Here is a 26,047-nt window from a genome sequence, read left to right as displayed (position 1 = left end):
TACCAAATTGATCCAATATTATATCAATAAAATATATTAAAATTTATATAACAATTGATGGTGGTGATGACTGACGATAGTGATTGTGTGTGTCAATTTGTGACGATGTTGAATGACGATGATGATTGTGGGTAATATCTTACGGTATAATAATTGACGGTAGTGGTTAATTGTGGTTGTTGTTGGTAGCATTTGATAATTACTAGTGGAATGATACTGATAACTAATGTGGTGGTGAATGATGATGGCGGTTAGCGATATATATTATTGACTAATGATAGTAATTACCAATAGTGATTAGTGAATATAATATTTTTTGGTGGTGATGATGCAAATGATGGCTAATTGTGAGACAATTGATTTTGGTGATTCACAATAGTGGTGGTTGTTTTTGGGCCGAAGATGGTGGTTGTGGATGGTAGGTGGTGGTAATTGATAGTGATGATAGTTGTGGTTGAAATTGGATGGAGTAGCGATGAACAATCACCTTTGTAGAAATTCATAAAAAGACATTTTAATGCTATTGAGATTTTTGTGATAGATCTTAACTATTAAGACATATTCAGACCCATTAAGTGTTTGTAAAATACGAAGAATAAACCCACTTAAATAAAAAATAACACAACTTAATAACTGAGATTTTAAATGATTAAAATTAAGACCTTCATTAAAAACAAATAAAAAAGGCTTTAATTTTTTTAAGTGAAGTATATATCTCAATATAATTTTTAATTTCTAATTGTTTTAACTTAATTTGAATATACATTTTTCAAATATAATCAAATTTTCTTGGTTAGATAAACAAACCCAACCCGCGATTTTCAACAAGTCTCTATGGCCACATGCCTACTTTAACTCATTAAAATCTTAAAAAGAAAAAATAATTTGAGTTTACTTTTTTTTCGTTCACCGTTACTTATATATTATATTAATATTTTTTATTTTTACTTATTTACTTTAACATATAAGAAAAAACTATTTTTTCTTTGTTTTATTCTTAACATCAACTATTTGTTTTCAAGTTTATTGAGATTATATACGAATTAATAGAAATATTATGATAAAAAATATACTTTATATTATTTGTTTTTATTGATTTATCTGATTTTAATTTAACACAAAATTTAAAAAATTAAAAAGATTTTGATCCTATCATATTAAATTTATAATATGTATTATGTATTAAATATATTTTTTTGACCTTAAGTATATTATGTAAAAGATTTAACTTTTAAAAATATCAAAAAAAATTTATATTTTTTTTAAAAATTGACTAAAATGAAAATAAAATAATTTAAGTAATAACTATATTTGTGATAGAACAAGTAAAAATGAAAGGGGGGGAGAATAACGGTAAAAGCTTGGCGAAGTCAACTACCACAAAGCCACGCGTAAACTTCACTTCTTGTCTCTCTCCCACCTCCACACATTTGACACAAAGGCCCCAAAATTTCCACCGAAAAAGCACACTTTAAACCACCGTCCACGGCGTTCTTCGCCGTTCTTATCTCCGGTAACAACCCAGAAACTGAAAAAACAAAGATGTTGCGTGACGTGTCATCTTGCAATACATACAATTACGGTGACGCCCTTTACTGGGATGCCCGGTATGTTCAAGAAGCAGGTTCTTTTGATTGGTACCAACGTTACTCTGCTCTTCGCCCTTTTGTTCGCCATTATGTTTCCACCTCCTCAAGGGTCCTAATGGTTGGCTGTGGCAATGCTGGTAATCGTTAAAATTGAGCTGAAAAATTTGAACTTTTTGTGGGTTTTGATTCATTTCTTAGTTATTTTACTTGAAATTGAGCTGAAAGATTTGCACTTTTTGTGTTTCTTGAAGGAATTTATTTGTATTATTAGGTCCCTTCTTTTTTGGGTTTCTTTGGTTTGAGCTTAAGGTTTGGTTTGTTCTGTTACCTGATTGAGAAAATCGTTTCAATTTGACTCTGATATTAAGATTTACTTGTTTAATGTGTGCTTAGAATTGGGTTGATTTTTTTTGTTCAAGTTGTTTTGTGTTGTAGCCGGACATGTGACTCTTGAAGAAATTTATATTAATTGGTTCCCCTTTTGGAATTCTCTGGTCTGAGCTTAATCCTTGAATTTTTATCTTCTTAAAAGTTGAAATCTTTGATCTGTTTTTCTTGAGCTGAGCTTCTATCGGAAACAACTTCTCTTCCTCTTAAGGTTGGTAAGGTATGTGTACACTGTACCCTTTTCAAACCCCCTTTGTCAGACAACACTGGGTATGCTGTTGTTATTAATTTGTAATCTGTGTATTTATCGCTTTGTTAATGCATTGTTATGCGATTTTTGACGAAATTCATCTCAACCCTGTGTTGATGTTTCCTTGTTTGATATGAGCTTAGGATTTGAATTTTGTTTCATGTTAATGGTTGGTTTGCGTCGATTTGATCTCTACCTGGTACGTATGTTTGAAAGAATTCTTGAAGAAATTTATATCAGTTGGCCCCTGCTTTAGAGATTTTCTTGCTTAATTTAGACTTAAAATTTTGCATCTTTTGTGAAGGGTTTCATGTGCTGTGCTTTGTTCTGCGCCTGGTTTTATGATGCTTTGAGAAATTATTGAATATATTTTTGTTTTCTTGCCTTTTTGAGCCTAAAGTTTTCATTTTTATTGATTTTAATGTTGTATGCGACCTGGATATGTGATACTTGAAGAAATTTGCCTCGATTTGCTTGAAGCCAAAGCTCACTGTTGGATACCTAAGTATTTTATAAAGTGTGAAGTGTTATAATAATCATGTTTGACTGATTACAATCATTCTTTCTCTGGTATTCTGTATATGATGTTCAATGTTATGGATTTAATATATTTACTGAGATTAAAAGATCTTTTTTTTTGTTCAGTGATGTCGGAGGATATGGTTAAGGATGGTTATGAAGAAATAGTGAATGTTGATATATCAACAATAGCTATTGATATGATGAAAAGGAAGTATGAGCACGTTCCGCAGATGAAATGTATGGTAGCTGAAGAACTCCTCAATTCTGATTTAGAAACCTTTTTACAATTCCCATGAGATAAATCTTTGTTATAAGGTTTTCCTAATGTAATTGAACAGACTTGCAAATGGATGTCAGAGATATGAGCTTCTTTCCTGATGAATCATTTGACACTGTCATTGATAAGGGTAATGATATCGCCCTTTCTCATGTGCTATTGTTTATTATTTTCCATTCACTTACTATCTTTTCTTCTCCGCATTCTGATCTTTTGTGGGATCATCTGGTCATTACTGTTACAGGAACCCTTGATTCATTAATGGTTAGTTGCATCTTGCTCTCTCCAACTTTGTCAAATTTGTTGATGTGCTTACTGATTCTACATTCTTTCAGTGTGGTACTAATGCTCCAATTTGTGCTGCACAAATGCTTGGAGAAGTGAGCAGGTTGGAAACTTGATGGTGTTTCTTTGTAGTTATTCGTTCTATTCACTTCCTTTCCTCCTTTGCTGTCTCAAAAATATTGTTTTTCTTGATGAGTAAGAACTTATGGCAATTGTTTTTTTCATGTGTAGGCTTCTAAAAAATGGAGGTGTTTATATGTTGGTAACAAGAGGGCCAGATAGATTCCTACTTGTAACTTTTATGCTATATTTTGAAACATCAAATAATTGTTGTTTTTTTCTCTGTGTAGATAACATATGGTGATCCTACAGCAAGGATGCCTCATCTGAATCGATCAGTGTTTAACTGGAAAATTGAGTTATACATCATACGTAAGTTTTTGTTGCAAGTCATGCCAAAATTGCTCGGACTACTATTTGGTTTGCATGTGGTATCCTTTTGTTAGAGCTATACATGCATACCAGTTTTAAAATTTAAACCTGAACACATAGGCAGACCTACATAGTTTAGTTTCTTTCTTTTTGTTTGGGTTGGGGTTTAGAAAGTTCAATACTACAAATTTTAAGTTCTCAAAATATACATGAGATAGAATAATAATGGAACATAAGGGAAGGTAAAAAATGCTCTTTAGTTAAGTTACTTGAAAAGTTCCTTTTATTTTAGCCCGAATAGCTTTTAAAATAAGTTAATGCGCTTTTTCGACCAGTATAACTTTTTGAAATAACTTGTTTTATTTATTTATTAGGAACTTCTGAACTAACTTGTACTCCCTCCGTCCCATTTTAGTTGTCATATTGCGCTTTTCGAAAGTCAATTTGACTAATTTTTAAAGTTAAATTATATTACTTTAACTCGATATTATAAAGTAAAAAATTAGATATTCAACAACTATACGAAAAGTACTATAGGTTACAATTTTTTTCATATCAATATGATAAAAAAATATATTTTAAAATGTTAGTCAAAGTTCATATAATTTGACTCTAAAAAAGGAAACCATGACAACTAAAATGGGACGGAGGGAGTACAACTTTTTGATAAGTACTTACAATTTAGTGTAGCATACTTAAATGATGTGTTATAAACATCACAAAATTGTTATTAGAATGTGTAATAGCTACCGTGCCAGCTAACAAAAGTTCTAGATCTGCCCTTAAGATGCAACGATGTATTACCCCTTGACTAAAAGAATAAAAATCATGTCCTACCCCTAAAATGTTGAACTGTGAAGTCTTTTTTGGTTTTTTTCATATAGGGACCATATATGACCAATGAACTCTACTTTAGGCACATTGACCAATTTTGCTACACACCTGTTTTGCCTGAGCTTTTCTAACAGTTAATAGGACTGCATTCAGACTTAAAACATTAGATCCCAGCTTCAGTGCAAAATATTGCTTAGACTTATGCCCAAGCTTAAGCCCATCAGCTGGCCTTAAAATTACTATACAGATGCTAAAGCATGGTTTTAAGATCAATTTTGGTTTTCCTGTTTTTACTTAGCGTGTCTCTGAGTCTTGCTATTCGACTCCATAATAGCATACAGAAAAGGTGGAGGGAATGTAGGAAAAAAATCTGAACGGAGCTCTCTGAACTTTCATTGTAGCTCAACTCATGACCTGGGATCCTTGTGTCATGACCCAAACTGGGCCATGAGTGGCACCCACACTTAACCTCCTACGTGGGAGAACCAACGATACAAACCTCAACTTACATTAACGATTCAACTTATAAACCACGACAATAATGCGGAAGCCCAATCTTATTAAAGTCAGAAATAACAAAAGCTACTAAAATCTATTACATAACGTTCCCCAAAACCTGAAAGTCATCACATTAAGGACATCTAAATTCTAAAACTAAATCTGAAAATGTCAAACACCAGAATAAATAAATAACAAAATGTGTCCGAAAACTAAGGACACCATGCCATAATCGAGAGAATCCATCACAAGCTAGAAGGATAGCTCACCCTGAAATCTTATAACCCGAAGACTAACTAGAGCTGAGGTCGAGTCGAAGTCGGTGGAACACTCGCTGCACTCCACAAAATAAAACAAGAAAAGATACAAGTAGGGGTCAGTACAGGACAACATGTACTGAGTAGGTATCATCGGCCGACTCAAAATAGAAATCAACATGCATAAAGTAATAGCGGGAAATCAACAATAACACTTAACAAGTGGCAACCAATAAACAATTACATAACCAGTTGACAATATCAAGATCACACTGAGGACTCAAGCCTCCACATCACTCTTTTGGAAAATGAGTTATTGGAGATTGGGTAATATTAAGTCATTTTAATTTGTTTTCCCTTAATATTATCGAGCCGGAACGTGAAACCCGATCCAAATATACCGTGTCGGAACGTGACACCCGATCCAAATATACTGTGTCAGAACGTGACACCCGATCCAAATATAATTAATTTATCATTCTTTATGATTACATTCCACTTCATTAGCAATATTTCATCAAGTCTTCTTTATTCAAGGCACCATTTTTGATAGGGCAAGTTTAAGATTATGGATTTCACGGTCTTGGAATTTCAGACAAATCACAAGAACATACCAACCATCCAAACCACAACAATTAAATGCATAGTAAACTTCACGCATTACTCAATGACTATCAATCACTATTAAGAGTCTATCTATGATATAGAATAAAAACCATAACCTACCTCAACTGAAGAACCCAAGTCAAGCAAGCTAATCCACCAGTGTCTTTCCTTTCTTCGATGCCTCAAAATATTTCCAATCTATCAAATATATAATATTCATAAGTACACGAGTCTATAAACACCCATATTACTATATATCTAGCCTAGACTTAAGAACCCATCCAAATCTATAATCAATTTCCTAAATTTTGATACCAACAAATATCTCAAGTCTTATATTCCTAAATCTTAAGCAAGGGTTAAGTCTCAATTCCTCCAAATAATGTAAATCTAATGGTGTTTATGTAATACAATACACCTAATATTTGATTACCTATATTCATATATTAAAATGTAACATGAACGAAATAGAAAAAAAAACAGAAAGAAAATATGTATTCATATATATAACAACAACAACAACAACCCAGTGAAATCCCACATCGTAGGGTCTGGGGAGGGTAGAGTGTACGCAAACCTGACTCCTACCAATGTAGGACGGCTGTTTCCGAAAGACCCTCGGCTCAATAAAAGCATAGAAAAAGGTCAGACAAGAATATTAGAGTAAATAAGTAGATGACGAAAACGGTCCAAACCATAGTATAATCAAAGCACAAAAAACAGTAGATATTATTAGATAATAACATAAATACCATAAATAACATACATCAGAGTACAAGAAATCATAGTGCGTTAATACGCCTACGAATAAGGGAGAATAAAACCACTATGTACTAGCCTTCTACCCTAATGTGTGTCCTCCACACCCTCCTATCTAGGGTCATGTCCTCGGTAAGTCGTAAATGCGCCATGTCCTGTTTGATCACCTCTCCCCAATATTTCTTCGGCCTACCCCTACCTCTTCTGAAACCATCCATGGCCAACCTCTCACATCTCCGCACTGGTGCATCTGGGACTCTGTATATATATATATACAAAATGCCAGAACCCATCCCCAAGTTCCATACTACCAATCACTAGCTAATGATGGCTAATCATTAGCCAATGATGTCAACAAATTCTTACTCAAATTTTCAGCCGTATACAAGAAGAATAATAAATTTTGATGTCCACCCATAAGAACTAGTGATTTTCCATCTCATTACATTTTTCAGCCATTGCCTCGTGATTTCTTTTAATTTGCCCTCCTTCTCGTTCTTCTTTACACGTTGACAACCACTCATACAAATTGAATCCAATTCCTTCCCCTAAATACATACAATGATAATGAATTACCTGAAGCAGTGCGCACGCGTCTTCTGTAATGCTCACGCTACGATCAGTAAGTCTTCTTGACCTAAATTTTTTTTCAATTTCTTTCTTCTACCGATAATGGTGAACCTAAAGTAACCAACCCTTCTATTTATTTTAATAAATAAAGTGGTATAAGATATTAAATATATTACCACTTTAGCCCATTAATTAAATAAGTTATCTAAATTCACCCCTCAATTAAATAACCATAGTTATCGAATAGTCCAAATACCCATTAAAAACTTACGGAGTGAGTCTTTTATGAAATAAAAGGTCCTAGTACTCAAAACGACCTAATGGGTCGTTACACCTTGACATGTCCAAATATGCAACATGAGTTCATGTAATACATTGTATTTGCAATTCAGGGTATAACAAACTTGAGGTCATGTAATGTGGGAACTTTTGATTCAGGGAGTACACGTCTCGTATAATATGAATCACCAAGTTTAGAAATTTCTCACATGTCAGGGGTTTGTGGAGATTAAAAGGAAAAATGTTAAATGGATATATCAACTTGAGCAAGTGTTTTGTCATAATTTGTGATGTGAAAGTAGAATAGTGAAAGGATGTCATGGCAAGTATAAAGAATATATAAGCCTGGTGGTATATGTTTGTTTTATTGTGAAAGAGGGAAGGAAAGAGATCAAGTTTTCCTGGATACTGCATAAAACTTGTACAAATTTTAAGGGAGTTAAAATTGCATTAAGCACTGTTGTTCACTCTCAAATGCTTATGTTTGATATTTGCATATTTGAGCGGGCTGGGGTACAGGTGAATCACCATTTCTGTCACCCTCATTCATCATAGCTATAAATCATTTTAGCTCACATCATTCATGCTTTTACTTATAGATCCCCATTTGTAGATGGAATTTGGGATACAAATTGGCTTGTATTGGGTAGATAAATGTCACGACCCAAACTGGGAGCCATGAATGGTCCATAATGGGCTTAGTTTCCAATAAGTGAACTAACTTATCTTAGCAAAACTCTGGACATCCATCAGCCACTTTAACTATTTGCATCATATAAGTTATCATGCATACACAATGTTTAGACTTCTAACTAAAACATAACAAACCATCATGAAGTTATTACGGTTCTCAACTACGGTTCTTGAATATCTGGAATGACATAAGTTGTTCTAAACAATTGACGGAAAGGAATTAACTTCTCAGCTCCAACAAAGTAATACCTGGCTTTGCCAGTCAGCTACAACTGAATCTGAAGCATTATAGGTAAGGAATGAATCCACAGGCTCAATATTTGCTATTCTTAAAAAAGGAGGAGAAATGAGTCCACTGACTTAGCAAGTGTGATAACCATATCCATAACTTTTAGGGACAAGCTACAAGTTCCAAAACATGCATTCTAACAAATTATAGTATAAGGACACATAGTACTACAGTTGTATCTTTCTGAACACACAAAGGATAATGGTACAAAATTACCCTTAAACTATTGAAATTAGTACAAAATTATCCTCCGTTGACCTATTGGCCACGAAATACCCTTGGTGTCAACCTTTGTGGCCCTATATGCTCTCAGAATCTAATACGTGGCACATTCTGATTCGTTAGAAAATATAATTAATTAAAACAAATTTAACCTAACCCAATCCCGGATCCACCCACTAAATCAATTGGTTGTTGGATTACTAGAAATAGAAGAAGTTCTCCTTCAATTACTAACTGTAAAGGGTTGAGAAGGACGAAGACAGTAGGCACACATCTATGTAATCTTCCATATGAACAAGTATGCAAGTTTAACCTTCCATTGATGAACTACTTAGCTTGTCTAGAATTTCATGAACCGGAATTCTTCAAGCAAGATACACTAATTGGGTCGGGTGATTTAATGGGTGGATCCGGATTTGGGTTGGGTTAAATTAGTTTTAATTAATTATTTTTCCTAACGAATTAGAATGCATGTACTTTTTAATAAATAAATAAGGTTTTAACGATACTTTTTATTTGTTACCATCTATAGCAATACTTTGATAAATTTGATATATATTAAAAGTGAATTATGCATGCAATGTAAATGTATTATAAGTGTTTTAAAATATATCATACTTATTTGGTGAAAAATTGACACAATGTATAATAAGTGTGTGATAAATATCCATGAATAAAATTTGTATTATATGTCTTTTATAAATTGTTCTTTGTAATATGTATTAAAACTGTATTATAAATGTTCAGTGAAAAAAATAGTATTGTTATAGATGGTAAATATTTTCTTAATATGGCATAGCTATGTAAATTTCCCATAATTCAATTAATGGGTCCATTAGTGATAAGGGTAATAAAGGGCTACAAAGGATGGCACCAAGGGTATTTCGTGGCCAATAGGTCAACGGAGGGTAATTTTGTACCAATTCCAATAGTTTAAGAGTATTTTAGGCCTTTTTTCATAAAAAATATTAAGTTTCTCCATTTCTTTTCTCTTTTACTCTTTATTCAACCGGTTTTATAGTTTCTCTTATGACCAACATACTATACTTCCAATCCTATCTATGTGCTACCTCACCCCTTTGTATGGGAATAGAAACTCTGATAGTGGAATTAGGGGGGTAAAGAATTATCCATAAAGGTACGATGCTAAAGTAAGTTTAGTGGACAAGTTCAAAGGGGATCTTATGTATTTCTTCTACATTTTTTGATAATATGCAGCACGAGTCAAAACATGCTTTTAAACTTGGAATGAACAATTAGAAATATGTTCAAACAAAGGAATCATACTTATACTCATAGATCATACTAGCTCACAACACAATTCTAATTCATCGAAGCATATTATGTGCATATACACACTACAGGCTTGTCCGTCTATGGAATTCAACGAAGTCTTTCATAAAGCGGTCCTAATACTTTGAAATCTCGTCATTCATCTCAAATCATGCTGATTATGGAGAACTAAACCATAGTTAAAGTCACTTGCCTTAGGTCCTGAACTTTTCTTAACCTTAATTGATTTCTCCACTTATTTCTGTATAATGCTCTCAGAATCCAATTCTCTATTGAGAACCATCAAATATGACAATCTTTTATTAGATTTACCCCGATCCAGTCTTGATCACGTTTTCAGCCTTGAGTCATATCAGCCCATACATTACTTATGCCCATTTTTTGGAGTAACAGACATGACTCTGATGAGTTCCCTTGGAATTCACATAATATGCCATAAATTAGGATTGAATTTTACATCGACTGCTTAGAAATCTTTTCTTTTAAAAAATTGGGGGTAGCGGAAACGGGGAGAGGATTACAAGGTGGGGAAAGAGCCTTCACCAACAAGGTGAAAGCTCGGGTAGCCAACCAGCCGAGCTACTAAAATTCCCTTGTATGCAAGAGGTTAAACAAAGTCAAAAGACTAAAAAGAGCTTTTCCTGACTTCTGATGTGGTCGTATTGGGCCTGCTATGACCACAGTGGTTCAAACCCAAAGGACTGAAAGCCCGGTTTCAGGACATCTACTGTGGTCGCATTGGTTCTACTATGACCACAATGGTTCAAAGTGTGTCTTTTACACTAATGAACTGCAACCACGTGGATTCTACTGTGATCGAACTAGATCTTACTTGGTATCTTACCATAGCCACTGCTCGGCGTATTTGCACGAAAGCAAACCCGAAGGACCAAAAATCTTCAAAAACTCAGTTGCAAGACTTTTACTGGAATCAACATTGCAACAGTCACATCGGCTTTTTGTTTGGACTTCTGAACGTCTAGTGCATCACACTTTATCCATTGAGAATTACTCTATTGGGATAACTAAAGTAAAATTCTATTAGTTGGAGCTTCTAAAAGGATCCAACCACCGTGCACCCCGATATACAAGACTATACATTATATAATTAACCTTCTATTCTGGATTCTTCCTACTTTATACTCCTTAGACTTGGCCATGCGAACTTGAAATGATTATTGATCTTTACCAAGACTCTTTGTCTACGTGGATTACTTTTTTTTTAAAAAAAGAAAATCTTTTGCCAAACAATACTATGCAGCTCTGCTTAATAATAAAAGTTTCTTAATTATTGTCCCAGTCCGATCTTGTTACTTATTTATACCATCTTACTCCCATTTTGCAGCTAGACCGGGATTTCAAAAGCCTGGTGATCCCCCTTCTAATAATGTGAAGTCATGCTTGGAACCTATTCACCTGACCGAGAAGGGCCTACTTCCGGCAGAATATACTATGGAAGATCCGGATTCTCATTTTATATACATCTGTAGAAAAGTTGATGAATCAGTGGAGCTGAGCAACAAATCCACAGATCCTTTGACTGATGATTTACTATTGGAATCACTTAGCCTTAAGAAGCATTGATTCTTCAAGTCTAGGTGTTCAAATCGGCAGAAACCATGTATGCTTACTGAATGATGTACTTTTGTTATTTAGGCTCCTAGTGTATCATCTTTTTATTGGATTCATACTTCAAAAAAAAGAGACTGTTTTGGGGTGGGAGAGGGACAGGGGAGGATTTTTGTTTGTCTTTTGTTTTTCCCTTTGTGTACTATTTTGGTGACGGTGGGGTGGTATTCGGGCTGGCTTGGGTGCCCCTCGACGATTTCACCGGGAACTGTTACTTCCTCGGGCACACACATGTATTTGGCAACTCTGCCCACCAAGGTTGAGACTGGTGGGCAGAAATCATTGACCCCCTGTGATGCTCAGCCTTTTCTTACCTTTCCTTTTTTAGGGTGGGAACAGGTGACGGAGAGCGGGAGGGGGCAAATATTTTTGCAGTGGTTCTGTCCAGAATTTCTCGGCTCTAGATGGAAGCCAGAATGAGTTACTCCCCTATGTCTTGGGCGTGCCACGAGCTTGCACTAGGTGGTTATGTTGTGAATCTAAGAAAAAAAGCACCCTATAGTTGTTTCAGTATCTAATTAATTCTGCTTCTTAGTGTTGTGTGGAACAGAGAACTGCAAAATTTGTTATCAGTTTTGTACCTTAAATTTGGTCTAGGCCTACTTACAAGTCTCTCTGGTTTTCAATGCTGTTATTTGTACCCTCATTCTGTTTCACCTTGTTTAAAACGTTGTTACTCATTGTATTGTATTGTATCGTATTATTACTATATGGAGTTATTGTTTTATTTTGTTGAATTTAGCCGTTTTAATATAAACTTTAGAATTGTGTGTCTGTAAGTTTCGATTTGAAGTTGGACTTACCCCAACTCTAATTGCAAATATTTATGGTTAACTTCAAACTTAAATTTTAGATGAAAGATCATTTTCTATGAAAGAATAACGTGTTAAACGATCTTTCTTTTCTTTGAAGAATGTGAATTCTTAATTAGTTGAACATATTTTCATGTCTAAAAATAGCCTTTGATGCTAACTCATGATGCCAAATGAATTGCGTAGATATGGAAAGAAGAATAGATAGTTTGAAATTAGATTAAGAGCCCGTTTGGATGGGCTTAAAAAAAGTAATTTTTATGTATGAAGTGCTTTTAGAACTTTAAAGTGCTGAAAGTTATTTTTATAAATAAGCAGTTGAGTGTTTGGATAAAAGTGCTTAAATGAGGAAAATTATGTGAATTTTAGGGTTAAAAGAATAAAAAGGGTAGTTTGGGAATTTAGTTAAAATATAAGGATATAAAAGTAATTTCCATGGTCAAAGAAAATGACTTTAAGCACTTAGAAAAAAAATAAAAATTAGGAATCCTAACTTTTCATTTTTGATCAACTTTAAGAACTTTCTGGCTTAAAGTTAGCGTTAGGCAAACACGTCCAAACGGGCTCTAACTAGATTTTGCAAAATGAACTGGAAATTAGACGATGATTAATAAATAACTAATTTTATCAATCGATATATGTTCATCAAGAATTAAACAAATTTCTGAACAGTCTATTGAGATAATCCATGTGAGTTGATAAATAGTTGATAGTAGGGGAGGAGTAAGTTTAGAAATACGCAATAACTTTAATTTAAATTTTATTATATTTCTCAGAGAAATTTATTCAAGATATATAAATTATTATTTTAAAATTCAATAATTTAAAAAAACTAAAATCTCGAACCAATAAACTTTAAATTCTACCGTGCTTTGGAATTGATAAATAGGCATAATAGAAAGTGAAACGTTTTAGGAATAATAATAGCTAAATCCAAATCTAGAAGTATTAATGACAATCCCTCAAACAAAACAAGAAAAGACAAGTCAAATCACAACCCTTATATAGTGAAAGACCACTTGGCCAAAAATAATTGGTTTCAAAATTCAAACTCTATTTCTATTATTTATCTTGGAAGAAATTAAATGACTTATGCTTACCACTTTAATTCCAAAATCAAATAAATTCCTCAATTCCAATTCCAGTTCCCTAACAATTTTGCCTTCAAATTGTTTGACTTAAAGCTACTCAGATTGTGAAGGTTAATCCGTTTAAATCTTTTATTACTTTTAGTTGCATTTAAAGGTGTTCTTAGCTTGATAAAATTTCCTTTTAAAAATATATTACTCTGTAATTAAATGGATCAGATTTGACTTTTCGTAATCATTTCTTTATAGGTTCATATTATATGATATTTTTAATTTTTATCCTTCGTCTAAAATAATTTTTGTTTAATAATAAAAGAGGTATTAAATTTTTTCTTCTAATTTACGCTTATAGAATAAGTTAGTTTTTACTTTGACCAAGAAACCATACTAAATATGTATTATTTAATTAACAATAATTTATGTCACGCCCCGGAAAGATATCCTAGACGTGGTCGGCACTCGAAGACAATTGCTGGTCCCCAAGCGAAACACTTGATCCAATCACACATCCATTCCTTCAATCAATTAGCGGAAGGCTTAAAATAAAGAAACAATTTGGTGGACAATCCCAATTAACGACCTAACTCAAGAAAGAAAGGCCATGGGCCAACAATCAAACTCTCATCTTTGTCATTAAATAATTTGACAAGAACAATTCAAGAAAATAAAATACTCAATTGACCCATCACTATCTAGTCTATGAAGCCTCTATCACTACTATCTAATTGGTGCCAATGACATGTTCATGGCTATCTCAATTCAGAATGAAAAGGACTAAACTCAACGCAAGAATAACATAAGTGGTGTCTCCGAATGTAGGGGAAGACTCACCAATAAGCTGAGTGCGAATAGATCCTCAATGGTGCTCCTATTGGCGATCTCTTAAACCTGTCTCTGCATCATGAAATGATGCAGGTCCAAATGAACGTCAGTACATGGAATGTACGAGTATGTAATATGGCAGAATGAAACATACTTCAAGGTAGAATAATATCGGTTCAAATATCTCAAATTAGAAAGATAAGAGAGACTCAATCAAGGTGTCATAAGTCTAAAGTAAGAATATAGTTTAGACAGAGACCAATCATATATCATCCAATCATGTACCATACAGTTCAATCAAATCATTTATAATTCAATCAAATCCAATCATATGCAATCCGATCCAATCTAATCATATATCATCCGATCCAATCCAATCATATACAATCGGTTCAATCCAATCATATACAATCCGATCTAATCCAATCATATACAATCCGATCCAATCCAATCACATACCATCAAATCCAATCCAGTCACATACAATTCTATTCAATCCAATCACTTATCATCCAATCCAATCGTACACAACCCAATCACATATCATCTAATCCAATCCAATCCTATACAATCATTTACAATTCAATCACATACCATCCAATCCAATCCAATTACATACAATTCTATTCAATCCAATCACTTATCATCAACTCAACAATCAAGTTAAATGACTCAACTCAATAGATATGCAAATTAGAATTTAGCAATGCTTTACAATTTGACTCAATCATCTACAATCACAATCAAACTAATTATATCAAGCACAATCCATTCAATTGGGAGTTTCTCTAACCGACAATTATCACCATATGAGCAAGTGATAGTACAACAAGCCGACATTGTTGCCACGTCCGTTCATACCTTGTCAGGGTAAGAACGATTCAACAATCATGGATCCATAACCAATCAAGTCCTATCATGTCAGGACAGTAATTTAGGAAACATCCGACTTTAACGGTCCAATCCTCTCCTATGTTTGGCGACGTAGTTTATTGGTTTCGAGTATGGACTATACTCTTACCCAATTCGGTGCTCGATACTCCTCCCAAGACTCAATATGCTCATATCTATCAAGTGAGTAAAATACTCAAAATACTCATTCAGTCTCTTAGGACTTATTTTCAAATCAACTCATTTAGTCTCATTGAACTCTTTTCAAAACTCATTCAATCTGATCTCATTGGACCTTTATTCACAATCAACTCATTTCAATCATCAAACTCTTTTTTTTTGAAAATTGATACAATCTCAACTCAATCTCAAAATCGATATTTTTATGTAAAAATGCTCAACTCATTTATAATCAAAACACTCATGTTCAAAATGAGAATTTAAGAGACTTTTCAAACTCAATTTATGCTTAAACTCTTTCTAAATCAAAGATGAAAATAATCATTTTTAAACTCAAAATAGTGTATAAATAGTTTATGCAAAAATATTCACAAATCATTTATTTAAAAACTCCTCAAAAGATTATTTATATTCAAAATGCTCATAAGACTCCAATCAAATTAAATTATGCAAATCATATCATGTAGTCACATTAGTCTCCAATCCACTCCATATCAAGCATCATCATCAATACTACCTCTTCATCAATCATTTTATCTTTGTTAAAGATAAACATCATTCACACATCTTGCTCCAAAATTTTCATTTTTACTTTATATTCAATTTCACCAAACTCATTTAAAATATGCATCATCTCACTTGAAAATATTATTTACATGAAAATCATCAATTTCTACATCAAGACAAATTATGACAAAAATGAACTCCCATCTTGGCTTCATGTGAATGAATACATGAAACCATACTCTCAACAAAACTCAACTCAAGAACACCATCAATACATATGAATTTATAGACAAAAATTCATTTGTAATCAATATGAAGCTACGGCTTATGAAATAAATATGAAAGATAATTATTCAATAATTCAAGTCATTAAAATCATCAATCAATTACTAGTATATAAAAATATTCTAGAATTTAGGAAAATCTCAAGAAAATCTTCATAGAAGGTTCAAGTTTTTCACCATTTTCATCCAACACATCTATGGGGCATATGGAAGAACTCAATCCATATTTTAGGTTAGCCTTACATGCCTTAGAATAGATTTTGAAGAAACCTTGTTGTTAGATCTTCAATGAAAAGCTTGAATCCTTGATTTTTTTTGAGGGCAAATCTTGTTAGAGATGATTTGAGAGAGAAGAGGGTGAAGATTAGGGTTTTTGGGAGGTGAAAGACTAAAAAAATGACCCCCAAACATGTCCAAGTTCGTGTATATACATTTAGGGAAAATGCCCAAGTTGCCCTTCATCAAAAATCTGGAAAATGGGCTAAAAACTCTGCTGGTGCGCCGCGCCAGCACCCAAACTATTGAGGTTGTTTTCGGGCGCTATAGTGGCGCCGGGCGCCACTGGAGCGCCAGGCCTAAAATTCCTGCAGTGATAGTCTGTAGTAAAATGGTCATAACTTTTGATTCCGAACTCCAAAAAATACAATTTTGGTGGCGTTGGAAAGAAGACTCAAAGACCTTTAATTTTATAGGTTATGGGACACATAACTCTTAGTATACCGAAAGTTATGGTCATTTGAAGTTGACCCTTATACTAACTCATCTGAAAACTTAATCGATTGGAATTCTTCGAACTCGACTTAGTGTTAGAGATCTCTTATGATCCTAAAACACATCTAACACACTTCAAATACTTAGGAATTGATCCTAACTCATATATAAAATTACAAATCCTTCGGTTCGAGTCTACACACACGTGAGGAAATATTCGAATCTTTGCGAAAAAATTTCCGAGGTGTTACAATTTAGTAAAAGTACCTCTTATTTTTTAAGAATGAGTGAATTTTTTCAGTATTGTGTTCAAGCTAAAAATATTATATAATATGAACCGAAGAGAGTATAAATAACCCAATTCACAAATAATTTAAACAAAAAGAAAAAAGGCGGAACTCTCCAAGGCTTCATTCTTTTTTTAATTTTTTTTTGTGAAGGGCTCTTAGAACTTTCCTATTAATCACACAATTTACTAACTTTAACGACTTGTTTGATTGTCATAATATAATTACATGTCAATTCTCAATATTAGAATTATTTGTACAAGTAATAATTACATAATTAGAAGGTTTTAATTTCTTAAAACTAAATGCAATTACCAAAATTAAATAAGCATTTCTTTAGGTCAAGTAATAATTAAAACAAATAATTATTAGATCAAATAAGTCAAACCGTGCAAATAACTATAATTGCGCTCAAACTTAATGTTTTTTTCTTGTTAATTTCTCACATATACAAGCTAAAACTACAGCCAAGAGGGTGGAAGTTGTGGCTTTTCAAACACATCCTAAGTAAAAATTGTTCCGAAAATTATAAAGGATATTATTTAATTATGTATGTTATGAAATTTCAAAAGATTCTTTCGATTCAAATATAACCCCTCCTTTCTTGGTATACTTTCACCCAATTTTAAATTTTCACTTTTTTTTTAAAAACCCATATTTAATTCGATCCGACCTCTTTTGTTGTGTCGGGTTAAATGGAAGAGTTTCTAAAAAAGGGTATTTATAATTGGGGGTGGGTCATTTGATTTTGAGGTCGACACGTGACCCTCCATTAAAATTAAGGTGGAAGAGTATATTTGAATTGAAAGTATAACGAAAAAAATATATTTGAACCGAAAGTATCACGAACTATTTCTGATAATATAAGAGTATATCTCTCCTTATATAGAATACGGTGGCGTATATATAAACATGAACGAACGTTTTGAAAAATGCATATTTTATAAATTAAGAAATAAAATATTACAGAGAGATGCCAAAAATAATAATCTAAATATAGCAAACACCAAAAAAGGAAGAAAAGTAAATGTAGCAACTTATGTAAAATCATTTATACAACAATCAAAAGAATCGGAATAAGAAAGGAAGACTTCTAATACCATAAAGATTAGTCAAGTCAAAGTATATAAAAATTCCACTATATTTATAACATGTAATCTTAAACTAACATTATTCAAATTGAAATTTGATTTAACTAGAAAATGTGTATTTTCTCTTAAAGCTTGCATATAATTCTGACACATGTGGAAAAATTACCAAAGTTACAAAAATCAACAAAATAGGAAGAATAACAATGAAAATCACTCGTATAAATAATTTGAAACTTTTTAAAGAACTTCCAAAATAGTAATAAAATTATTAAAATTGTAACACCACCAAAGAAATAATACCCTTGTTTTAAAGGAAAAAATAAAGACGATTTTATATATATAGGAATAATTTAAAATCAGTTGAACAACTTCTATAAAGAGATTGACGAGATTTGTAGAATTCTAACATTAGCAATAAAAAAGAATAAGAAGGCAGGAAGAATTCTAACACCATTAAAATAGTTAAGTTAACTAACTCATATACTTACCCTTTTCTTTTCCACACACAAAAATCTTTCCCTAAGATCCTATCCCTGTTTATTACGACTATATAATATAATAACAATAACTATCTAACAATATTTTTCCAAAGCTCACATATTGAACAAATACTCCCATTTTGGAAAAATATTCCTTTTTATGAAATATAATTATAATGTCCAACCTAACTTACGCCATTAAGATTAAAATAAATAGAAGATATTTTAACATGAAAAGTAAAAAGTCATGATTCTAGCTCACTTTATTAATAATCAGAGCACATTCTTTGATGACTTAAAAATATTAATAATAAGAGTTATTTAACTATATTACTATTATTTATTTTTTGACCTTTCAATTTTTTAGTTCTTTCTAGATATATACATATAATATAAGAGTAGGTAGGGATTTTTTCTTGATAAAAAACTAATTCTTCTTTCCTTTATGAGACAATAAATACTCCAATCAATTTCTTTTACTTCTTCAATTTGCATTTTGTATTCACGTTAAGAAATTATTAATTAAGTGTTTACCTTGTTCTTCGAGATGACTCAATTAATTTGGAGAGTGGTCATTTAATTCGAGATTAATCTCCCTCAATACCTTTTGAGTAGAGCCTATCGCATAGAATTTGTCTAATGTAGTTTATATTTTCTATGTGATTTGTAGGCTATCACACAGTGAGAATTTACCCTTATCTTGGGGTTCCAAAAAAAATAAAAAAATTAAGTGTTTACCTTATCAAATTGATTTTATTATTGGTATTTTAAATACTTTAAATAATTTGAGAAATAATTAATTAATAATAAAGATACTATTTTTTCTATTTATTAAAAAAAGAAAGAGAGTAGTTTATATTGGAAAAAATCTATTTTTAGTAGAAGTAAAATAAAGGAAAAGAATAGAATACTATTACTAGAAAAACTATTTTTATGAGAAAAAAGGAAAGTTGGGGAGCCGAGAAAGTAGAGCCAAATGTAGAAAGAAGAGAGAGAAAAAGGAGTCATGCATAGAATTGGCCATGCAAGTTTGCCGAGTTTCGCCATTTGGGGACTTCACGTCTCTCTATTTTCTCTCTCTTTTTAGCAATTTTCTTTCTCTCTTTTCCTCTTCTTTTAGCACAAACAAAAACCCCTCTTCCTAACTTCTTCTTCCCAAAAAACAGATACAGAGGGAAGAAATTAAAGAGGGGAAGAAAAATTTCATCAAGACTTGTCTTTTGGGGTTTTTTCATCTAATTTAAGGGGAAATAAAAGATGGGTAGAGGGAAAATTGACATAAAATTGATTGAGAATGTAAATAATAGACAAGTCACATTCTCAAAGAGGCGTGCTGGCTTGTTGAAGAAAGCCAGCGAGCTTTCTGTTCTTTGTGATTCTGAAGTTGCTGTTATTATTTTCTCAAGTACTGGCAAGCTTTTTGAGTTTTCCAGTACTAGGTATGTTTTTTTATCTCTTTGACAACTTTCAATTTGGGGGATTTTTAGTTCTTGCATGTATTTAATCAGATTTGATTTCAGGGCTCTGATTTTTTGTTTTTTTTTCTGTATATGGTTTGGTTTGCATGTGGCTGTTAGTAGTAGCAATTAGTTCTCGATTCTGTTGGATTACAGTCTAGATTTAATTTTTCGGTAAGATTACTATAGTAGAAAGATGGGTTTCTGTTTTTGTGTGTATGCATGCTTCCATTGAGAAAAAAGATTGGATTTTTAACGGATGTCTGACTTTTAAGTTGTTTAGATATATATTTCCATGGAACTGTTCAAGTATTTTTAGTTCACATATTTGATTTTTGGTTGGTGCAGTATTCCCCATTGTGTATCTGTTACAAAATTCCAGTTCTGCTGCAATAAAATTGTTTCTTGTAACACCCAAGAGTGTGGCCTAGTGGTCAATGAAGTGGGTTGAGCACATGAGGTCTTGTTTCAAATTCCAATAGAGACAAACCACTAGGTGATACCTGTTGCTGATGGGAATTAGTCGAGCTTGCACGCTCGGACATCATGATATCAAATAAATTAATAAGTTGTTTTCTGTAAAAATACTGATAGTTCATTTTATTGACAATCACTTGATGAATTTCTTCTTCCTTTTTCCTATTTCCGAGTTTTTGTTAGGTTTCTGATCGTCTTGAGTGCAATGCGATAAGATTATCATGTAGGCATATACAATTTTGCATACTCTGTTTTTCTTTTTATGACTTGGTAGTTGATTAATTCCTCAATATTTTGTTAACAGGCTCATATCCGTGCATCCTATGAAGAAATCTGTTAAAACTTTATCTCCAATTACAGATTTCAGATGATGTTATCTTTACCATTTCTCTATTTGATTTTTTTGAGGCAATTGAACTAGAATTATGAACTGGAAGTTTGTTATCTACTTTAATGCATCATACTTTCTTCTGATTAATTGGCCCCTCTCCTTTCCATACATTTTATGCCAAATGTACTGTTTACTTGAGGTTCATGGTGGTGATATTATATCGAGTCAGGGTTTCAAGAAGGTGCTTTCATACCAAAGAAGAGGGAAAGAAAATCATCCTGAAATTTGGCTTTGATGTTGTATCTATTAGACTCTGGGATTTTCTATGTTCCATGTGATTGTGATTGTAACACAGTCGATCAAGTGCACCTAAACCTCAAACTGGGTCGGCTATATTAATCATTATAAGTTGTATAGAGCATTCATTGAGGTTAAACTATTTACACGTTGACTGTCAACCACGTTACCATCTTTCTTTATTGGGTTGGAAGCGGCTAATGTTTGCAAAGCTCAATGGGAAGAGTTGATTGTAGCATGGTATTGTAGTAAATCTTGGGAGTAACCTATGCTGTGCTTTCCTTTAGGGAAAGGGATACAAGGCATTGAATTTTAGTTTTCACATGCATATTTGATTATTGTAGGAAAAGAGGCATATTAGGCTAGAAATGCATATATTCATGCCTGGTTTGTCGGTAAGTAAATAGCAGGAACATTCAATAGTCTCAGTTACTTATACACCCATGCAGATGGAAAGAGATATTTGCACCTCAGAGAGCCAGAGGCTTTTCCTTCCAATCTGTTCCTTGCCCGAGGATAAGATGCTATCTGCGTTCTGTACTCATTGAACCTCAAATTAGTTGTCCCAAATATTTTTGAAATAGTAGTTCAGTTGTATAAGTGTTTTGTGCTTTTATTTGTTGGATTTATGGGGCGGCGAGAAGTTGAATGTGCGACTTTTGGGATTTTCTTGGGTACTAGTAACACTTTAATCGAATGAACCCACGGAAAGAGGCCAGACAGTTATTAAAGCTTTGCTTTTATTACGGAAGATGTGACTTTGATTAATAGTGACCACTTCTCTGTAATTTGGTGCGCTAATATTTGTTAAAATGCAGCATGAAACAGACACTTTCGAGATACAACAGATGTGTAGTCTCAACAGAGACTTCTGCCGTAGAAAAGAAGTCAGAGGTAGAAGATCTTCACCTGTTTAGTATGATTATGTCTTGTTATAACAAATATGTATAATGCACTGTCCTTAGAATGAATATTCTGAGTTCTGTTGCTCTCAATTCTATCCACAATGGTGTATTCTTTTCTTATATAAGGACATTAACAAGAACTATTGCCAATAAGAGCATTTTCACTTTTATTTGGTTTTTGGTTTTGGTGTAATCATGCTTTTTGACCAATTGTACTATATCTGAGAGTTATTTTCTAGAGGGAGGATAAAAAGTAGCTGGCTTTTCTGCAACTTCTAGTAGAAAGTGTTAAAAAAAGCACATGTTGGAGGTCTTATCTATTTGCATTTTCGTATGAAGAAGAAACATTTCTCCAAGTGCATGGTTTTTCAGATTTACTGTTCATATTATAAGGCTACATAATTTTCTGTATTTTCCTCAATCTCTTTTTTTCTTTTTGTGTTTAGAGGAACATGGGTATCCTTAGTAGGATTTTTGGTGTAAAAATCTCTTATTTTTCTTCGCTTCATGATTCATTATCCAGGAGGTTTTCTGCCTCCTTTCTCCCAGTGCTCAAAGAATGAAACTGATGGCAATTTTGCAGCTCTCTAAAACTCTTCCTTACCGTTGTCGATACTATGTGAACTGCTCTCAGGTCAATTGGTGGACAATAGCATGTCCCATATTTTCTCATTTATAGTTGAGTAATATATGGAGATTTCTTGTTTTGAATTGAAAAGATGTCCGCTGACTTTGTTTTAGTTTCTTTCTGGTGACTGAGCATTATTAATGAGATTAAAAGTCTAGATCTTAACTCATCAAATATACAGAGCTATTAATTCTTGCTGGAATACATCAACAAAAGTTCCACGTTTCTGATAAAAATATAAACACATTATGAATCATTATTTAGAAAGTATGACATTTGTATTTTCTGCTTTTTGCTTTTAATGCAAATATATGAACTAGTGACTGGAATCTGGTAGTTCGGCCTGTTTTCCTTGAAGAACTCACAACGTGTGAACTTCAGTTGTCTGGGTTTCATCTCTATCTGATATATATGGAAATTTCACACTATTGAAGGACAAGATGCAATAAAGGAAAACTTAAAGTAGGTAAAGGAGTTCTGGTGTTAAAAATTCGAATATCCATCTTCAGTCTGGTAAACTTTTCATTGTTAATTATTTGTGATAACTGATGGTAATTGGATTGTCTTTTTTTATTGTTCCTTTTTGAGTGATGTCTTATCATCGTTAAAGTGAATACTTGTCATTAGTGACAAGTGTATTGCATTTGTTTGAACCCAGGTAGTCTTTGCTGCAGATAGAAAGGAGAAAATGTGTAATCACTTGAATTTTTGGTATCCACAGTGACAATGAATTACAAGTGATGATGAGTTGGCCAACAGTCTCACCACAGCCTTCCTCTCTTCTTGAAAAGATAAAATTTCTTAGAAAAGCTTCATTTAAATTAATTTCTGAAGTTTGCTAAATGATTTCAAACTTCTGAAGTTTTTGCATTATCCAACAGGCACGTGTGATAACTCATTTTGTCCAGGATATAACTTTATCTTGATTTCTGCTCTGTACATGCCTGATCTGTACGGAGTGCATTTTTTTGATAAAAATGATTGTTTTTGCACTTTAGAAGTTCTATATCTTGTGTATTATACACACTGACATTCACAAATAGATGCATGCATTTGTTTCTACCATGGTGTGGAGGGTTGGGCTGTGGTGATAGTCTAAATACTTAATCGTGTCTAAACAGTCCCATATCTATGACTATGGGCTTCTCAGTAGAGGTTTCTGAATTTCTCTTTTCTTTTTTCCTTAAACAAGGACAACGAGCAGCCACAGTTGCAGCAGCAGACGCATGTGCTGAAGCAGGAACAGAAAGAGGTGGACAGTCTTAAAGATGAACTCTCAAAGCTCAAGACAAAACAGCTGTATGGCTCTGTTAATTATGTGAATCATTATTCAACGATATTTAGAACTTGAACATGGTTCAAATTCATATATGTGACTGACTCTTATTTCAGGCGGTTGTTAGGCAAGGACCTTAATGGTATGGGTTTGAATGAACTACGGCTTCTTGAACATCAACTAAATGAAGGACTATTAGCCATAAAGGAGAGAAAGGTGTGAAGTTTGCTTTCATTATTCACTTATTAGTGCCACAGGATGTAGACAGCTTTTTTCCAAAATGTATTCCCCTCCCTCCGGTTTCCCTGGAATGTATCTATTTGTTGAATCTTGGAAATCTGAACTGTAGCATTCTATATTGTAGGAGGAATTGCTGATACAGCAACTAGACTATTCAAGGAAACAGGTAAACTACATCATACTGTTGAACTGTAAAATGTATATATATTGTCTTTTTTCGCCTACGAAAGAAAGATTAGAAGTACAGTCTGAGCTTTTTTGATTCATGTTTTGCTGACTTTTCTTCTTGGTGATGCCTATCCAGGAGGAGAGGTCTGCACTGGAGTGTGAGACCTTACGCAGACAGGCAAGAGGGGCCTTCTTTTTTGTTTTTATCGCTTACAAACCAATAACTCCCTCCGTTTATGTTTCAGGGTGGTTCCTTTCTGACACAATTGCTTTTGCCATCTAATGATCTACAGGTAGAAGAGCTCCGAGGGTTATTTCCTTTAAGTGCTAGTTTACCGCCACCTTATCTTGAATACCCTCATCCATTGGAAAAGAAATATCCAATTTTAAAAGAGAGTGAAGAGAGTCTGGATTCGGACACAGCATGTGAAGATGGAGTAGACGATGAAGATTCCAACACAACCTTGCAATTGGGGTATTATTATTATTATCTTCTTGCAGTTAATTTTCTTGCTTCGTATGTACATGTTTTGCTGGCTAAATATGTCACATGTGTTGTCATACCTAAAAGCTTCAACTTAAAAACATAGTAACTAATTTTTGCAGGAGTCCTATTAGCAAAATTCTTGGCATTTATATAAGCTTTCTTGCTGCGCAATTGATTCTGATGGTCCTTTGCATTCTGTGTTACTTAGGCTTCCAACTATTGGTCGAAAGAGAAAGAGAACTGAGCAGGAATCTCCTTCAAGCAATTCAGAGAATCAAGTTGGTTCAAAGTGACTATTGTCTTTCAGGACTTGTCCCCTCCTTTGTAACTTGTTAGGCACATGTCAAGGTCAAATGATATTGAACCAGTTTTCATGTTTAAAACAGGTTCATCTGGACCAGTGATTTTGTCAGGGACTTAATGATCCCTTAGATGGCTTAAGTAAGATGAAGATGCTGGTTAAATTTTGATTTTGGACATTATCTTTTGACAGGGTATTTAAAGATGGAGAATAGATGAGTTCAGTTCTCCATTTTTACTGATTTTGGTTCCTAGAGCCATTCACATCTCCCTTTCATGCTTTGTTTTTTTTTGAGTAAATGGATGGATGTTCTTGGTCATACATTAGTCAGGTTGAATAAAGGAAATAAAGATAATATAAGACCAAACAACACTTGTGAGGCTTTGATTAACATCAAAGTTTATCCATACAACTTTCAATACTTTTCATGAGAAATTATATAAGTCTATATATATATTACATTAACAAATCTTTTCACAACCAGTTTATACATGTACAAATTTATAAAAGAATTCACTTGCTATTTCTACTTTCTAGTGTGCTGAAGGCCATCGAGGAATTTACCTCTTTCAGCTAAAACTTCTGAGAACAGACCATTTGTTTTCTTCCCAATTTTCTGCATCAATTCTTCTAAACCCTCCAATCTTCTTCTCAGTT

General features: G+C 33.2%; 2 protein-coding genes across 4 annotated transcripts; both read left to right on the top strand.

Moving 5' to 3' along the window:
- Positions 1-1,371: 1,371 nt before the first annotated feature.
- LOC129887013 (uncharacterized) lies at positions 1,372-12,408 on the top strand. Of its 2 annotated transcripts, XM_055961946.1 has the most exons (9): positions 1,372-1,726; positions 2,872-2,985; positions 3,087-3,155; positions 3,270-3,289; positions 3,361-3,413; positions 3,542-3,572; positions 3,661-3,742; positions 11,388-11,663; positions 12,000-12,408. In XM_055961946.1, the coding sequence occupies exons 1-8, from the start codon at positions 1,543-1,545 to the stop codon at positions 11,624-11,626; spliced, it is 792 nt and encodes a 263-aa protein (XP_055817921.1). In that variant the 5' UTR covers positions 1,372-1,542; the 3' UTR covers positions 11,627-11,663; positions 12,000-12,408. The 2 variants fall into 2 exon arrangements, with proteins under 2 accessions (XP_055817921.1, XP_055817920.1); XM_055961945.1 differs by having other exon boundaries at positions 11,388-12,408.
- A 7,384-nt stretch (positions 12,409-19,792) lies between these two features.
- Positions 19,793-25,631, top strand: LOC129887012 (agamous-like MADS-box protein AGL15). Of its 2 annotated transcripts, none has more exons than XM_055961943.1 (8): positions 19,793-20,262; positions 22,204-22,279; positions 24,111-24,217; positions 24,311-24,410; positions 24,559-24,600; positions 24,739-24,780; positions 24,848-25,077; positions 25,298-25,631. In XM_055961943.1, exons 1-8 carry the CDS (start codon positions 20,081-20,083, stop codon positions 25,380-25,382), a joined length of 864 nt encoding a protein of 287 aa, XP_055817918.1. In that variant the 5' UTR covers positions 19,793-20,080; the 3' UTR covers positions 25,383-25,631. The 2 variants fall into 2 exon arrangements, with proteins under 2 accessions (XP_055817918.1, XP_055817919.1); XM_055961944.1 differs by having other exon boundaries at positions 19,794-20,262; positions 24,896-25,077.
- The last annotated feature ends 416 nt before the right edge of the window (positions 25,632-26,047 follow it).

The sequence above is a fragment of the Solanum dulcamara genome, chromosome 4, assembly GCF_947179165.1.
Source record: "Solanum dulcamara chromosome 4, daSolDulc1.2, whole genome shotgun sequence".
NCBI classification, from domain to species: domain Eukaryota; kingdom Viridiplantae; phylum Streptophyta; class Magnoliopsida; order Solanales; family Solanaceae; genus Solanum; species Solanum dulcamara.
Note: the sequence above shows the minus strand (reverse complement) of the source record. Positions and strands in the feature narration are given on the sequence as shown.

Excerpts from the sequence above, each read along its gene's own strand:
- LOC129887012 (XM_055961943.1), top strand. The coding sequence starts at position 20,081 with ATGGGTAGAGGGAAAATTGACATAAAATTGATTGAGAATGTAAATAAT. Across the intron at positions 24,218-24,310 it reads AAGCTCAAGACAAAACAGCT|GCGGTTGTTAGGCAAGGACC; the intron begins GTATGGCTCTGT and ends CTCTTATTTCAG. Across the intron at positions 24,781-24,847 it reads GTGAGACCTTACGCAGACAG|GGTGGTTCCTTTCTGACACA; the intron begins GCAAGAGGGGCC and ends TTTATGTTTCAG.
- LOC129887013 (XM_055961946.1), top strand. The coding sequence starts at position 1,543 with ATGTTGCGTGACGTGTCATCTTGCAATACATACAATTACGGTGACGCC. Across the intron at positions 2,986-3,086 it reads GCACGTTCCGCAGATGAAAT|ACTTGCAAATGGATGTCAGA; the intron begins GTATGGTAGCTG and ends GTAATTGAACAG. Across the intron at positions 3,414-3,541 it reads ATGCTTGGAGAAGTGAGCAG|GCTTCTAAAAAATGGAGGTG; the intron begins GTTGGAAACTTG and ends TTTCATGTGTAG.